The following is a 16,280-nucleotide window of genomic DNA, read 5'->3' as shown; positions in this document are numbered from 1 at the left end:
GGATGAATAAACCTAAGACATCCACTTAAGACATTAAGTCATTATGCACAAAGAACAAAAATAATTGTGTTACTTGCACTTTGCAGCACATTATTATTTCTTGATATGTGTAATTTTAGTTATATGCAGAATTATAGTATTTATAGTATTGTTCCATTTTCCTTAAAATTTCCTTAATATTATTGTCAGTTTGATCTGCTTTTTATAGTTTAACTATTTAACTTGTTTTATTTTTATTAATGGTTAACCATATACATGTTTCCCTCAGTTTAGTCTTCATTTTTTTTATTTTCATTCCTTCAAGTTTATGAAATCTGCTTACACTTTTTTTTTAACTCCATATTTTTCACCAATTGGTCCTTTATTTTATCAGATTTAATAAATTTGCAAACCAGCTATTTTGATACAAATGAAAACAGCTTTTAGCCTGATATAGCCAAAGCAAGACTTAAGTCTATTTTTACACCTCCTCTGACAAAGTTATCCTCTTGCTCCTATACGTCACATTCTACACATGACACCCTGTGAAACAGACCTCTCCTTATGCATAGTGGTCTTCAGAGACTGCCCGTCACGATTTCATCTATCACTTAATTGAATTTTGAGTGATTGGAGTCTAGTTTGGCTCTCGTGACACTTAAACATAAGAGAAATATAGTAATCTCATCAAATCCTGCACTTTGGAGATATTTGAGACCTCTCACATCCCGTAGAAAGCAGCTCCACGGGTGCGCGCGCAGGGCTAACCGTGTCCACGAGCTGACGCTATTAACAACAAACGGAGGATCCGTGATACTATCGGCGATTGGTTAAACCTGCTCAAATATAAAACACATAAAACCACATTGTCAGCGGGGTTAAGGTGAGTCGACAGTTTTCTTTCAGTCGTGTGCATGGTGGGTAGTTTCTCGTTTATTGAGAAAGAGAACTGAACTCGCACGGCCTGGTATTGGGGATTCCGTTTTTTTTTTTTTTTTAGATGTCCGAGTTGAAATATACGTAGTAATAATCGGTTAAAATGATATCTTTCACAATGTGTCAGGAGTGGCCTTTGCACTGAAATGCTACATTAAATTTCTGGACAGTTTGCTTAAATCAAAGAACGACTGAGATGTGCACGCGACTTCAGGTGAGGCGCACAAATATTGGGTAAAAGATGAGCGAGCGCGCGCACTCACTCACTTTGCGAAACTCGTGTTTACTTTTTGATTCATTTAAATTTTTAGTAACTGATGTCATTAAGTGATTGACAGGTCTAGATTTTAGAATGAATTTCTTATTATTTAGGATTGTTTTACTTTTGGTTTTGTTTAGGCTAGATAAGTTTGGATTCTTCAGTCTTTAACTTCTTTTTATTTTATTTAACAATGATAACATTTTGAAGCAGTAACGTTAGTTTTATTAATGCTTAAGTTGCGTTATATGGCGAGTTTATTGTTGATCAGCATGATGTGAAAACGTTTTCTGACACACCCCCTGAGTTTTGGATCGTTCCCTGCAGTTTGTGTAAATGTGACGGACAAAAATGCTTCTTTCCTCGTTTTAATCATTCTCTAGACAAAGTGACGCTTATTTTGAATAAAGTTCAATTAGTCAGTGGATTTCACAAACTGCCAGCTAGCGATGTCACTTAAGACGGATCTTTTCCATGACTCGGGTGAAGCGGTGCAGTAATAACGATGTGTTCACGAAGCTGTCCATGCGAATCTTCAATTTGAATTATTAAACCGATCAAACACGAGAACTGATGAGTGAACCAAACTGACTAATCAGACGAAAGAGATTTTACTTTAATACAAAATGTTAACTTTAACATATTGAATTTTATGGAATTGATTAATCCGTTTTAGATCCGGTTCTTTAAAATGATCTGTTCGAAAGAACCGATTCGTGACTTCCCATGACTGGAACTTGTTTTGAAGGGGTATTCGTGTCATATAGCCTATTCTTCTTTCATGGAAAGAGAACACGGTGTTCTTTTTGAACGAGAGAGAGAGAGAGAGAGAGTGAGGTGTTCTTTTATAAGTTTCAGATGTTAGTTTTAATCTCAAACCATAAACTGAGAATGACATCAATTTATGTAGACAATTTGTATTCTACCACCAGAATAGTAAGAACACAATTTAATTTAGTCTGATTTGTTAACAATAACTGTGTGTGTGTGTATTCGTTATCGACACATGATCACTAATTAGTCTCTATAAATTCTTATCGGTTAAATATATTTTTCTTCTGCATTTTAACCTTCAGAGTTAAACCAAGTTATTGTGTAGTTTGCTTTCTGGTCATGTCCTTTTTGACCAAACCAGTTCAATCCAGCACCAGAATTCAAACAACTCACCCTCCCCGAAACCTCACAATCTCACACACACCCTCCTTGTTTTTATGAGAACAGCGTCTCTCCATCGCCTGTGATGTGTTTCTCTTGTGAATGGTTATCTTTCACTCTAGTTTTGAGTTGTCATCTTTCACTGTCAGTTCTTAATTAAATTGCCCAACAAGTTGGAAATTTTGCATTTAGGAACTTGTAAGACTTTTGTAAGTTTTGCATAAGTCTTGATAGCCTTCCACCTTATTGTGCTGATTCAACATTAGTGTTGATTAACTATGAGAAAGTCATTGCCTCCAGAATGTTCTTTTTGTGCTTGACTGCTAATTCTATCTGACAGTGTTGTGAATATGAAAGAATGAGGGAACTGGCTCATTTGTTGTGTAATGATAGCTGTGTTGAACACATACATGTTCACACAGGCGTACTGTCTGCTTGTGAGTGTTATGGCCAGCCGTTCCCTGTCCAGGCCAGACGACTGAACTGTCTCTGGTCTCTGAACTGTCATAGCTGTTTTGATATAAAAGAGTCTGGGGCTAGTTTTCACAATAGCTATGCATCAGTAACTGTAAGGTTTTTATCTGAGCCTTAGACCAACCTGTCTTCACTTCCACGTGCAGTGACTGTGATGCACTAATAACACCCCCTGCTGATTTTGGCCTTGGATTTATTAAGTTAATTGGCTTTATCTCCTCTGCTTGCGTGATACTACAACAGAGACCAGAATAGATTCAAAAGCTCTCAGTGAACTTTGTTTTGGCCAGAGTGAGACTACTGGTATTTTGGAATGCTGGACTCCATATGTGCTAAATGAAAAACATAAAGTGTGTATTTTAAAGAGGAGAGAAGAAAACAGCATATTAGAATGATTTCTGAGCGATCATGTGACACTGAAGTAGACTACTAATTCAGCTTTGCTAACAAAGGAGTAGAAAAGTTATTATCATAATGATATTTCACAGTGTTAATGTTTTATTATTGATCATATTGGAGAGCATAAAGGTGTGGACACAAAAAAGCACTTTGCTTTCAGGTTTGATCATTTAAATGGCAATGGATTTCACTTGAGAGAGGCAAAAGATTTCTTCACACACAGATTTCACAGCTGGTTCAGGTTAGTGGTGTGTTGAGCGATAGCGCTTCCCTGGTGTCTTCACATGCTATCGTAAACGTCCTATTTCCAACTTATAAAGTCATGATTAAAAGCTTTTTGCATTCTTTTCTGTTAAATAAAAGTGGACAGTGGTTTGTGAATGTTGATGCTTAGCCTAAATAATTTGATCGGGAGCGTCCCCTCCTGTAACCAATGGTTTGTCTGTATGTGTATTCAGAGCCACTGAGAAACAGAATTTCATAATTATATAATTGATGGCGTTAATCAATTAATGCCTAAACGCGATAATGACGCATTTACTTGCCCCGCCCTAATTTGTGTGTGTGTGTGTATATATATATATATGTATGTATGTATGTATGTATGTATGTATGTATGTACACACACATCTTTTGCATTGTGATGTACCCTGAATTATTAGTCTGTGCTTAGATATATTTGCAAGGTTCTAGAGATAGATATACATACAGATATTAGGTTCCAATTGACAAAGCTCTCTCTGTCTGCATTTGCTCATAGGAGACAGTGTTGGGGGCCCCAGACGTTAGTTTCCTGCTTTTCCTGTAGACAGCAGTTATGCAACATGTGCCGCTGCACAACATGCTATTGATGTTTTTGCCTTCAGCTATAACACACTAATGAAGCTTTTAGACTGACTCATGCTAAAGTTGCATTTAACAGCAAGCAAATTTAAAGGAAAAGCATTTTAAAAATCAGTTCATTGGATTCATAATATTCATTGGATCATGCATGTTTATTACATTAACAAAACACGGCAAAGTGTTTATAGGCTACAAATAAATCTCTCAACTGCCATAGTTGTATTTTTAGATGTTGAGTGAAATTTCTTCACCAATAATGTAAATTAGAATAGCAAAAAAATGTAAATGTTCTTGTGCATTCTGCACCAAATCTAAGTTGATTTCTAGTTTGCAGGCCACTCTGAGCCTCAGGTCCTGTGTGCATTTAAAGAGATCATGCATCCCAAGTAGAAGAATGCAGGATGTCATGGGGGTTTTGGTGGCTGATTGGGTTTTTGTGGCTCACGGCTCTTGTGTATGACTGTGTGGGTGTGCTTGCATGGACAGACGTAATATTGATTTCTTGTGTGTGCCTAGTCCTTGAAATACACAGCTGTAGAATCTAGAACAATTTAACAAGGCAAGAACAATGCAGTGTTAGCAGTCATAATTTCAACGGCAGCCATCAATAGATTCCGTTTGAAAGATCACATCACTTACATAGTATAATAACAGTTTTGAAGGATTTTAAACTTTTAATGATTAGTTTTTGTTAAAATCCCCCTCAAAAAACAACAACAACAAAAACCTGGCCCCTGGACACTAAAAAGTGGTAATCTGTTGGACCCCTTCACCCATTCCAGCATTTTTAGATATGTTAAAGCAGTGAAGCTTGGCTGTGTGTATATGTGAGCAAGCATTTGTGTGTGTGCTACTGTTCGGTCTGATTGTCAGCATGACACAGATAGTTGTTGACAGTAGGGGATTCATTGAGGCCAGCTGAGGATGGACAGCAGCCAACTGTGATGTTCAGGATAGTGTCTGCACTGTTCGAAAAGAGAATGTGTATTTATGAATTTGAGTTTTGTCTCAGCTTTGTTTGTCTATAATATGTATATAAATTGCATGTGCAGGGACTTTTGAGTTAGTATGAGAACCATTTTCTCATTAAAGTGTTGAGTTTTAATGAAGCAAAACCTTGGCTCCAATATCTAGTTAATTAATAGAGATCTTGGGTCATGCACACCTAGAAATGTGTAAACATACCTTATGACTATAAACATTTTCTGTACCCAAACAGATTTTTAAGAGTCAATTAAAAAAAAAAAAAAATTTATGTGAACTTGACTTAAATATTCATCTGTACCTCAAATTAAACTATGGTGTGGCTTCAGAACACTTGAAAGACAGTTCACAAAAACTTTATGGTGCTTTACAATGATTTTTTTCCTTTTTTGGGACAGTATAATATAAAAACACAGAACAGTTAACGCACAATATTGGATTTAGATCAATCTTATCTGATCGATACCTGATCCGGCAGACTGTCAGTATCTAAGCCAATACTGAGTATCACATTGATGCATCCTTAAAAATTACAGTTGAACCACTGATGTCACATGGACTCTTTTAATAATGTCATTACTACCTTTCTGGGCCTTGAACGTGTCAGTTGTGTTGCCATCTATGGCGAGTCAGAAAGCTCTCAGATATCATCAAAAAATATCTTAATTTGTGTTCCAAAGATGAACGAAGATCTTACGGGTTTGCAACGACATGAGTTTGAGTAATTAATGATGTGGGTTGTTTTGTTTCAGATGCTGATGATATTAAAAAGATGTTTGGTCATGCAAAGATGACGTAAGAACTAAGAAGCAATAGCAAGCGATATATTGTTGCTCTTGGTTTAAATAAAACAAACATTAGCAAGGATTTACTTTGTGCATTTTCACTCATCAGTTTGTTCATTTGCTTGCACACAAAAAGCATTTTGAAAGAAATGAGTCATGAATGAATTCTGATCAAATTTGACAAGAGTAATAACAATAAATAAGTATAAACAGAAAGAAAAATTGAATTCTTATGACAGTGCATTGAAGTTGTCATTTTTGTGACCTCTGACCACTGCAGGGATGGAGTTCCCTGTAGATGTATTGGTGTCTGGCAGACATGAGGACTTGGAAAGTTCAGCCCAGAGCTACATGAACAAACTGCTCTACAGCAACCCAGATAACACACAATACCTTACCCTGCCCAACACGACAAAGGTAACACACACACACACACACACACACGTTCTGTGAATTGTGGGGTTTTCCATAGACTTCTATATTTTTCTTATCCCCTAACCCAGTCTTTGGTCCCCACAATGTAGCATAAACAAGAACACACACACACACAACAGAGAACAGAGCTCAGATAATGTGGAGAATATCAGATCAGATCAGATCATACCGAAAACTGTGCAATGTTATAGGCCTATCCAGTTTTATAATTTGGCATATATAATGTATCTCCTAAAATGACCATAATGTGTTGAGAACAATTCTACAGCTCAAATTATACTTTGTAGAACCTAGGTTTTACTAAAAATAAAATATGTAAGTGCTTTTTAATTATTTTTTTTTTCCCATTTAAACCCTTTAAAAACTGGCCTTATTCACTTCCATTGTGCCTAAACCAACAATTAAATTGTAGCCTGTAATATTCCTTTAAGAATCCTGTTCTGGCTCTTTTAGATCCGGATCAGTCCTGCCAATGTTGGGTTTGTTCCTCTTTATGGAGCCAATCTTAAACACAAAGTCCTGGCTCTGTTTGCTCCTGAGGACCAGTTCACAGGTAGCCCGCTTTCCATCCCCTTTTACCCATCACAATAACCTCATAAATGGCTTTTTTTTGACAATAACATAGTGGATAAACTTCTAAGAAAGTCATATTTTTTATCATCTTATTTACTCTTATTCCGCTTTGCCTCCCTTTTTTATTCTAGCTGTGGCATTGTTCTTGGCTGATCAATGGTACGCAGTGGAAGATATTCTCAGAACGTCAAATACTGCAAGAGAAGGCCTTGTAAAGGTAAGCTTTCATTTTTTTTGGAAAGGTTATCCATTTAACTTTTTTAATGAAATGACTTTGAACCGCATCTATTCAGAATGTCTCTTCTTTGCCAAGTCAATAAAAAGCAGAAATCTGGCATTTTCTTTGGTGCCTTGTTGAGGACTTGGAAATGTTCTCAAGCACTCCTACGATGATCTTGTGTGTTTTTGTTTTTTTGTTTTTTAGATATATAAAATGTATTTCAGTATGTGTGTGAATGTTTAATTATAGAGAGAGAGAGGAGGAAACAAAAGTGATGTTTGAACAATGAAATGTAGTGGTTTGGCCAAACAAATAATTGCAAACAAGCAGTAGTTTGTGGCTGATCAGTGAGAGGTTTTTTTTTTTTTCTCAGGTTCCACGCTTTGCATACATAGGCTTGCTTTAGAAAATATTTAGAAATATTTTTAAATGTACACAACCATTCTTTTTCTCACTCATGTAAAAGTGCACCATGCACCCACGTTATCTTTACGCTTGCATTTGCTCATTCCACTGTATTGCGGAGCGTAACACACTCCATATGTTTTAATATCCTGTATTATCCAGTCTGGATTTCCTCTGCAGGAATATCATCTTTAGAACTTGACTGTTGCTTTATATTGTACCTGTTTCTTTTTGGCATTAAAGATGATTTCCCCTATTTATTTTCCAAATCTTTTTTTTTATTTTTATTTTTTACCTGTGATTATCAAAACATAAATTGATTTCCTTGGGCCAGTTTAGAAAACAATTTAATCTGTTTTGTGAATAATTGTATTTGGGCAGGTCAGGTCTGTGGGCGAGAGGATTGTCTTGTATGTGCTAAACCGCATCATTTACCGGACGGTGGAAATGGGTTCTAATGAGGTGCCGTTCCTCTGCCACGGAGAAGACGTCTTTGCCAAAATCCTCTGGAACAATGGAGAGGCGGTGGGCTTCTACTCGGTCAAATCTAAAGGTCAGTCCTTCTCCTTGGTGAGTCTGGCAGTGCTGTAGATGCATTGCTCTTTCTGCCCAATGTATAATCAAGTTTACTTCATTAAATAATCTACAGTGTCTTCATTAAAGCATGAGTGAGATATGCAACTAGCCCTTGTCTTGTTTATAAGAAGGCAATCTCACAAGCTTCTGTGTTGTGGCTTAGTAATAAAGAACTTGGGCTATTAATTAATTATTATTAAAAATCTATTAACATATTATTATTTTTATTATTATATAAAGTAAGGATTGATTGATCTTGGAAGCTGTAACCTATAGAAGCTAATTTCTGCATTGGAACAAATACATGCTTTGATAAATTATAGTATATATGATATATTATCAGTCAATTATAACACAAAGTCATAATTATAATGAAAAATTTGAAAAGAGAAGTGGTACCTCATTAAAATTAGGATTTGTTTTGTTATAATTATGACTTGCTATGTTGTAATTCTGACTGTTATTCAGACATTTGTTATCATACTTCTGTCTCATAATTTAGACTTTTTAACTATGACATAGATCTGACTAATTTTGATCTCATTATTATGACTAAGTATCTCAGTTTTGAATGTCATATTTATGACTGTTTTGTAAATAATAAATCTGAATTTTTATCTCAAAAATGTGGCTTTCTATGTCATTTTGCCTTCTCAGAATTATTTAGTGGAAGAGTTATAATTTTCTGAAGGTAATTATCCTGGATATGATGATGATGATCATCATCATCACTGTTATTAGTTAATAATTATTATAATAATATTATTATCCAATATAATTTGAACTGTTCATGAAAATAACTGTCACTGTTGAAGATAAACTATATTTTTGATAGAATTGTAGATGTAACATGCAGTGATTTTGCACCAGACATGTGTTTATTCTCTCTTACAGGTAGCTTGTGTAATAGCTTTGTGAGCCAGTGCTACCTACTTCCTGTCATGGACTCTATTTTTGTGCGGAAAGATCACCGTGGGAATGGCCATGGCTTGCAGATGTTGGAGGACTTTGTGGACTCCTTTAAAGATGACGAACTGGGCTTGAAATACCCTTTAACACCAGCAATGCAAAAGGGTCAGAAATCTTGAGTTTTTTTTGTAGTTTTAAATGCCACTTTATTAGTTTGTAACTTTATACTCTATATATTTAATGAATTGTTTACTTTTAATATATATGTTATGCAATTAGATTGTAAATAAATATAAATAGCTACATTTCTTTAATGTTTTACTAAATGTATATAAAGAGTCATTTAAAAAAAAAAAATGCTCCAGTATGCAGACAGTACCTGAGCAGATACCCGGCCGATGTGGACCTGCTGTGGGAGGTGGAAGGAGTTGGAGGTCCCTACCAGAAAGTGAAAGTGGCAAGCAAACTTGGCTCCATGACACTACAATGTAAGTGCCACTGCCACTGGCCCTCTTGAAACTCCTAACAGTTGTGGGATTGCTTTTACCAGTATATCTCATTGTTCGCTGCAAGTGGTATCACACTGCCAGCTCAGTTTCACATCTTTACTTGATTTAAAGTTTAGATTTGTTGTGTCCATCTCCATACAGGCAACCACAGTTCATGGGCAGCAGAAGAAAGCAAAAACGGAGAGGTTGGGGTTAATGAGGTGGAGATGACTGAGGACAGCTGCCTGGACATCACGGTAAATTTGATCCTATCCTTATGTAGTATATCTAGATGTTTTCCTTAGTGTTTTTTTTAGCTTTAATAGCAGTTGAGCTAAAGGGGATGAATTTAGAGACACCTAAATGAGTATCTGTTACTCAACTGAAGGTTTGTGTTTAGCTTCAGTATAAGAAACACATTTAAATAGTTTCTGGTGGATATGAAACTAGTATACAGGGCTTCTGTAGTCAGACAAACCACAGACTAGTTTATTTGGGAAATAGGAAGATCTGCACATGTCTGCTTCATTTTTTTTTTCTGAATATGAGATGTCTGTATATGAAGGTATTTCTAGAATCTGATCCTTTGACTGAGTGGAGTGAATTGGTTTCATTTTGGTTTTACAGGAGGATATGGTGGTAGTCAACAAACATCTCAATGTGACCGAAGGTTTGGATTTGTGCTCAATTTATCATTCTAAAACACCCTTTTCTGCCAATGCAGGCATTTTAAGTTGGTGTTAAAGCCTTTTCTTTTTTTCTTCATCCCGCTGTAGAAATTAGTGAATTGCCCATTTCCACACGTACCCGGAGCAGCGAACGCAGACAAAAGAAAAGGCCACGGGAAGAACCTGAAGAGAGTGCTGAGGAGAACCGACCTGAAAAAATCAACAGGTCTCTAAAAATTCCTCATCAATGACTGGTTGCTTTCAGAGGTTATCCTTAAGATTACATTAATGGTGATTTATTCGTGTGCCACTCAGATAAAATGTAATCTCATAATGAAGCAGATGGGCTCTTAAAATGACCCTCCACCATGGGTCTGATAGTAAACTGACTGGAAAAAATCCCATAGACCCAAACTGTTTGGGGACCAAACCATATCTTAGGAATAAAAAACTCTAGAAACCACATAGAAACATTTAAAGAATTGTCATTTATTATAGATTCGTATTTTTTATAATACATCAACTAATGACAAATTATGCAAATTTAAATAGTTTTGTATTAGTACATGTAAAAATTATTTACATTAAACCTAGATTATTAAATAATTTACACTACCATTCTAGGGTCTAAGATGCTGTTAATATAATGTTAAATAACTTTATGTTATATAATGTTAAATAATGTAAAAAAAAAAAAAAAATTCAAAAAAATGTTATGTTAAATTATTTCAATTAAGTCTCATGCACACAGGCTGTTTTAGTTGATAATCAATATAGTGAAATGTTAACATTGTAATATATAATTTCTTTTTTTGTATAAAATATATTTAAACAATTTATTATAATTTATTTTTAAACAATCCTATGATGGCAAAGCGGGAATTTAAAGCTTTGCTGAAAATTTGTGGGGAAGTTGCGGCCTAGTGGTTAGAGAGTTTGGCTCCTAACCCTAAGGTTGTGGGTTCGAGTCTCGGGCCAGCAAAACCACGACTGAGGTGTCCTTGAGAAAGGCACCAAACCCGCAACAGCTCCCCGGGTGCCACAGCATAAAAATCATAATTTTGCAGATATAGTGTGCAGTTTCTTCTTATGAATTATGAAAACTGTTGTGCCATAAAATGTACTGTATAATTCTAAAAAGACCAAATTACTTTGTGTTCTTTGTCATTTTATTACCTGTATATTGAATTTAGAGTGGTTGAACCAGAAACAGAGACAGAACCTGATGCTGTTGTGCCAGAGACTAAAGAACACATGGATGGAGAAAGTGGAGGTGGAGAAGATGGAGCAGCACCCTCTGTCCAGGTGGAGGAGGCTATATCCAGTGAGGCCCCTGCAGACACAGTAATTCTGGTGAGGGACCATAGCCTCTTTTGTTGGTTGTCTTATCTGGTACACTATTTCATCACTGGTTTAATATGAGGCAAGACAAGTTGGCTTACAACAGTTGCCAATGCAAATCATGTTTGTGGTTCATAAAACAGTATGTTCTGTGAGCCAGAGGTGCAAATTTTATGTCAGCTCACACATGCAAATATGTGTGAACCCAAACCCAAATCAGGTATTGAATTCTCTGTTTCTCTGTGAAGGTGGCGGAAGTCAAGGGAGAAGTGACTGACAGTCAAGAAGAAGAGAATGAGGGGTCAGCAGTCACAACAGAGGATGCACAGGCCACCCAAGAGCTCCCTCTAGAGTCTGAACCTGTCATTCAAAATGGCACTGCTGAGGAGATGGAGGCAGAGGGAGAAGCACAGGTAACCTATTAAGCTTAGGTTAAAGGGTTAGTTCAATCAAAAATTGATTGATTGACCTCAATTTCATCCTTGGTGTGTATGACTTTCTTCTTTCAGAAGAATCCAGTCGGAGTTATATTAAAACTTGTCTTTGATCTTTCGGTTTCATGGCACTCAGCAGGTGTTGCAGTGCTTCAGTCCAAAAGAAGTGAAATAAAGGGGGCCCATCCTTAATAAAAAAAAAAAAGTGTCTTACACGGCTCCGGGGGCTGAACCAAAATCCTCTTTTAATGAATGGTTGCGTTTTTGTAATAAAAATAACCATATTTAAAACGTAATAATCACTTTAATGTAGCTTGCGCTCACTGTTGTACATGGAAGCCGTTCCAGACAGATAACGTAAGAGGTCAGCTTTGCGCATTTGCTGGTGAGTCTCGTGAAAACCGACGTCTGTTAACAGGAGCAAAGGAAGCAAAGTTTCCATGCTTACCGGTGCATCTCAAAAAATTTGATTATCATGGAAAAGGTCTTTATTTTTTGTAATTTAATTAAAAAACAGCAAACTTTCTTATATTCTAGATTCATTGCACACAAACTGAAATATTTCAAGAGTTTTTTTTAGTTTTAATTATGATGGTTAAAATTCAGTATCTCAAAAAATGTGAATATTCCATTTTGAGCTTAGGTTTGATTCATTTTGAGTATAAATACTGGGTACTTTACTGACAATTTTTAATATAACTCTGACTGGATTCACCTGAAAGAAGAAAGTCATATACACCGAGGATGACTTGAGGGTAATTTATGGGCTAATTTTCATTTTAGGGTGAACTAATCCTTTAAGGTCAAGGTTGTACTGTTACATGATTTGAGCAATCTGTATACAATGTAATTTATTTATTTTTTTTCAAGAATGTATCTTATGCTCACCAAGACTGCATATTTATTTGAGAAAATACTGTAAAAACAGTATTAGTGTGAAATATGTTAACAATTGAATATAACCGTTTTCTGTTGTAAAATATTTAAAAATGTAATTTATTCGTGTGTTGGCTAAACTTAATAACAAGCATCCATTACTCCAGTCTTCAGTGTCACATAATCCTTCAAATATTTTGAGGAAACCTTTTCAGGATTCTTTTAGCTCAAGAAGAGTTCAAAATGAGAGCATTTATTTAAAATAGAATTTTGTAAAATTGTAAATGTTTTTTTGTTTTGTTTTTTACATAAAAAAATTGTACTGAACTCAAACTTTTGAACAGTATTGTGTATATATAATATAATAATAATAAATTCATCAACCATGCTCCCAAAATAAAAATGAACATTTTAACAAAATAAAACAATCTGTGGCATAGCGGTCAGTATATTGAGCTGAGGTGCAAACATGAGCAATACAATTTCAAACCCTACTCACAAAATTATCCAATCTCTTCCTGAATACTTGGGAAATTTTAGGAAAAATTGAATGCATCGTCATCATCTAGTGTTTCTTTTTTAATTAAGAGCATCAATTTCACTAGACCTAAACAGAACCCTTATCTGGTTTGTCTTGTTAAGGATGACATTATTAACACCCCTGAAGAGTCTGAAGTATTGGAGCAGATCGACCAAGAACTTGTTACAGAGGAGAAACAGGATGCAGATGCAGAAGTTTCTTCTCCAGTTGAGGAGGAAGAGGAAGTGCAGCAGGAACAGGAGGAGGAAGTAGCTTCTGCAATTGAGGATGTAGCTTCAGTAGTTGAGGAAACTGAAGACACTGATCATCCACCAGCTGTTCCTGAGGCGCCAGTCATTCCAGCCGACCTGGTTGAGTGTGTTTCCTCTGTGCAGGATAGTGATGCAGTAAAGGAAACATCTCATCCTGAGCAAGAAGCTCCAGAGGAGGAGACATCTGCTTCTCCTAGTGGAGCAAGTGAAGAAGAAGTAATTATGGAGACAGAGGAGCCAGCTCTGAACCAACAAGATGAGACTGCCTCCGATGAGCCACCTGAGACCGAGGAAAGCCAACCTGCAACAGAGGACTCTGAAAAAGAAGAGCCAGGGGAAGAGAATTTAGCTGAGACGGATGAAAAAGATGAAGAGGACACTGCCACCACTGAGGATGATGATGATGATGACGATTATGAGGGGAAAAGCTCAGTCGAAACTCACGATTCTCCTCCTGGGGTTCGAGTTCTTCGAGGAGGCAGGATCAAACCCGTCCCGCCAACACCCAAGCGCACATCCAGTAGACTGACCAAAGCAGTGGTCATACAGGTGCTGGATGAGGATTTTGATGATGATGATGAAGAAGAGGAGGAGGAGGAGGAGGAGGAAGAAAAGGTCAAAAGCACTGAAGAAGAGAAGAGGAGCACAGAGGAAGATGAAGCTGCCGAACACAATTCGGGAGAAGAGGAGCCGCCACCTGTGATTGACAGGAGAGTTTTGCGGAGGAAAACCAAAGTGATCCAGTCTACACCCACTAAAGCAAAAAGACGCAGTAAAAACTGATTTCATACATTCTTCATGACGGTCCAGTACACTCCATTCAAAAAAACATAGTATGTTAAGTTAGTAGGCACTACTTGGTACACATATATACCACGATCTGTACTAGAAAGTATTGATTGTCTTTTATACTTGGGTTAGGGTTAATAACAGGCGGTGTTTACAACATCTAGTTTTTGGTTTTGGTTCAGGTTTTGTTTTACAACTAAAAAAAGAAAGAAAAAAGGGCAGTATTTCATAAGCACAGTGCTTGATAACAATGCTGACTGCTCACAATTATAACTGTGATTTTAATCTCCTTTACTTTTGATTTACCTGATGCTTATTAAATGCAGCTTAAACTGCTTATAAAAAAGCAGCTTAAAGCTTGCAAATTTACAATGTGAAAATCTTATATTGGGAGTGCTGCTGTGGATCCAGTTTCACCATTATCATTTCAGATTTTGTTCTCACAAATGCTTTGTTTTCGATTTTGTTTGACCTCACACAATAAGGTTTTAAGGAGGTCCTTTCACATTTGTAACAACTTTTCAGATGATAGTTTATTAAATTTATTCTCAAAATTACGTGAATTAAGGCATTGCTGTGCACGCCCATACATATACACGTTCATATACATGTATTCACACATAAATATGCAAGTATGTTTATACCTGAGAAAAGTGCAGGTTAATATAAAGTTTACACGAAGGCTAATGTATGGTTAATTATATATATGGCGTTTAGCATCCAAAACAGATTTGCGTTTAAATATCTAAATGTCTTATTTTAAATACCAACTCTAGATTATATATTAAGATGAAAACTAGTTCATAAAATATGAGTGGTTAATCTTTATAATCACGGCCTTAAGTAGTTTAATATTAAGACTCGTGTTGACGCCCATTAGCATTTTTCTCATGGTTTGTCTCGTTGACATTTTTCGTTCTGCGTATCTTTGTTTTACCCCATACACCCCAACCCCCAAAAACCTACATGTTATTAAATAACGCATATATATGGTCTAATAGTATTTTGTTAAAACTGTGAAATAAATTGCTCACGTTTAAGTTTTAGAGTTTTAATGTGGGTGACCACATGAGGGCGCACTTGGATGTTAAAAAAGCCATTGCGGGAATCTGTTAACACTCTTTCAAGACTGTTGTTTGTCTTCGCCGTTATCTTATTGTTGACACCTGAGGTCAGTGGCTTGCATTTTTATATCAGGTGAAAATATGGAAAAGAACTTCAGAAATGACCTTTTATATGTGTATTCTTCCAGATTTTCTCTCAACTGAAAGGAGTCAAAGTTCGTGCTTTTTGTTGACAGAAAATCAAATAAAAGTAGACATTTTTGAGTGCTTTAAACTTTATTTACTTATTTTAGGTGTTTGAGCAATATTTTTCTGGAGTAGTTTTCTCAAACTGTGCTTTTCCTGTAGTAAATAAATAAATTTCTTGCATATTCCATGTCCTCATCAGTTTTTTTTTACATGAATGTGTATATTAATGCTCTGAGCTGTGTAAACATACACATATGGATCAGACGGAGTGATTTTCTACAGCTGGGTTGAATGATATTTCGGTGCCAATCATTTGCTAAGCAAGGTGTGTCAGAGAGTGCATGTGCCGCCTCTTTTGTGTTTCTAACAAAAGCCACCCAGCTGGCTTTTTCTGCCTTACCCAACCTTGTTCTTCCAGCTTTTATCCATTTTAGCTAATTTTAGTCAATTTCTACATCTTTTGAATTTTGCTTTTCATTGACTATATGTGTGCAACTGCTAACCTTAAAAGAGAATATTTTGATAGGTTTTCAAGGAAATAGATGGAAACCAAACAAAGATGCCTATTTATGTGTATTTCGCACATTTAGAATTGTTCATGGTTTTTGCAAACCAATTGCAAGTGTGTGTGTACCTGCATGTACATCTGTGTATTTGTGGTGTGGGTGCACTAGCTGGTCTCTCTGTCTGTGTGTGTGTGTGTGTGT

General features: G+C 36.2%; 1 protein-coding gene across 1 annotated transcript; it reads left to right on the top strand.

Annotated features, from left to right (window-relative positions):
• Window positions 1–532: 532 nt before the first annotated feature.
• On the top strand, window positions 533–15,758 carry LOC113038762 (soluble lamin-associated protein of 75 kDa). The gene is made up of 13 exons (XM_026196402.1): window positions 533–862; window positions 6,095–6,231; window positions 6,703–6,802; window positions 6,954–7,039; window positions 7,829–8,000; window positions 8,918–9,097; window positions 9,298–9,420; window positions 9,583–9,677; window positions 10,048–10,090; window positions 10,197–10,314; window positions 11,282–11,441; window positions 11,678–11,842; window positions 13,382–15,758. The coding sequence occupies exons 2-13, from the start codon at window positions 6,097–6,099 to the stop codon at window positions 14,312–14,314; spliced, it is 2,310 nt and encodes a 769-aa protein (XP_026052187.1). The 5' UTR covers window positions 533–862; window positions 6,095–6,096; the 3' UTR covers window positions 14,315–15,758.
• Window positions 15,759–16,280: the final 522 nt, after the last annotated feature.

The sequence above is a fragment of the Carassius auratus genome, chromosome 21, assembly GCF_003368295.1.
Source record: "Carassius auratus strain Wakin chromosome 21, ASM336829v1, whole genome shotgun sequence".
NCBI lineage: Eukaryota > Metazoa > Chordata > Actinopteri > Cypriniformes > Cyprinidae > Carassius > Carassius auratus.
This window is presented reverse-complemented; position numbering and strand designations above follow the sequence as displayed.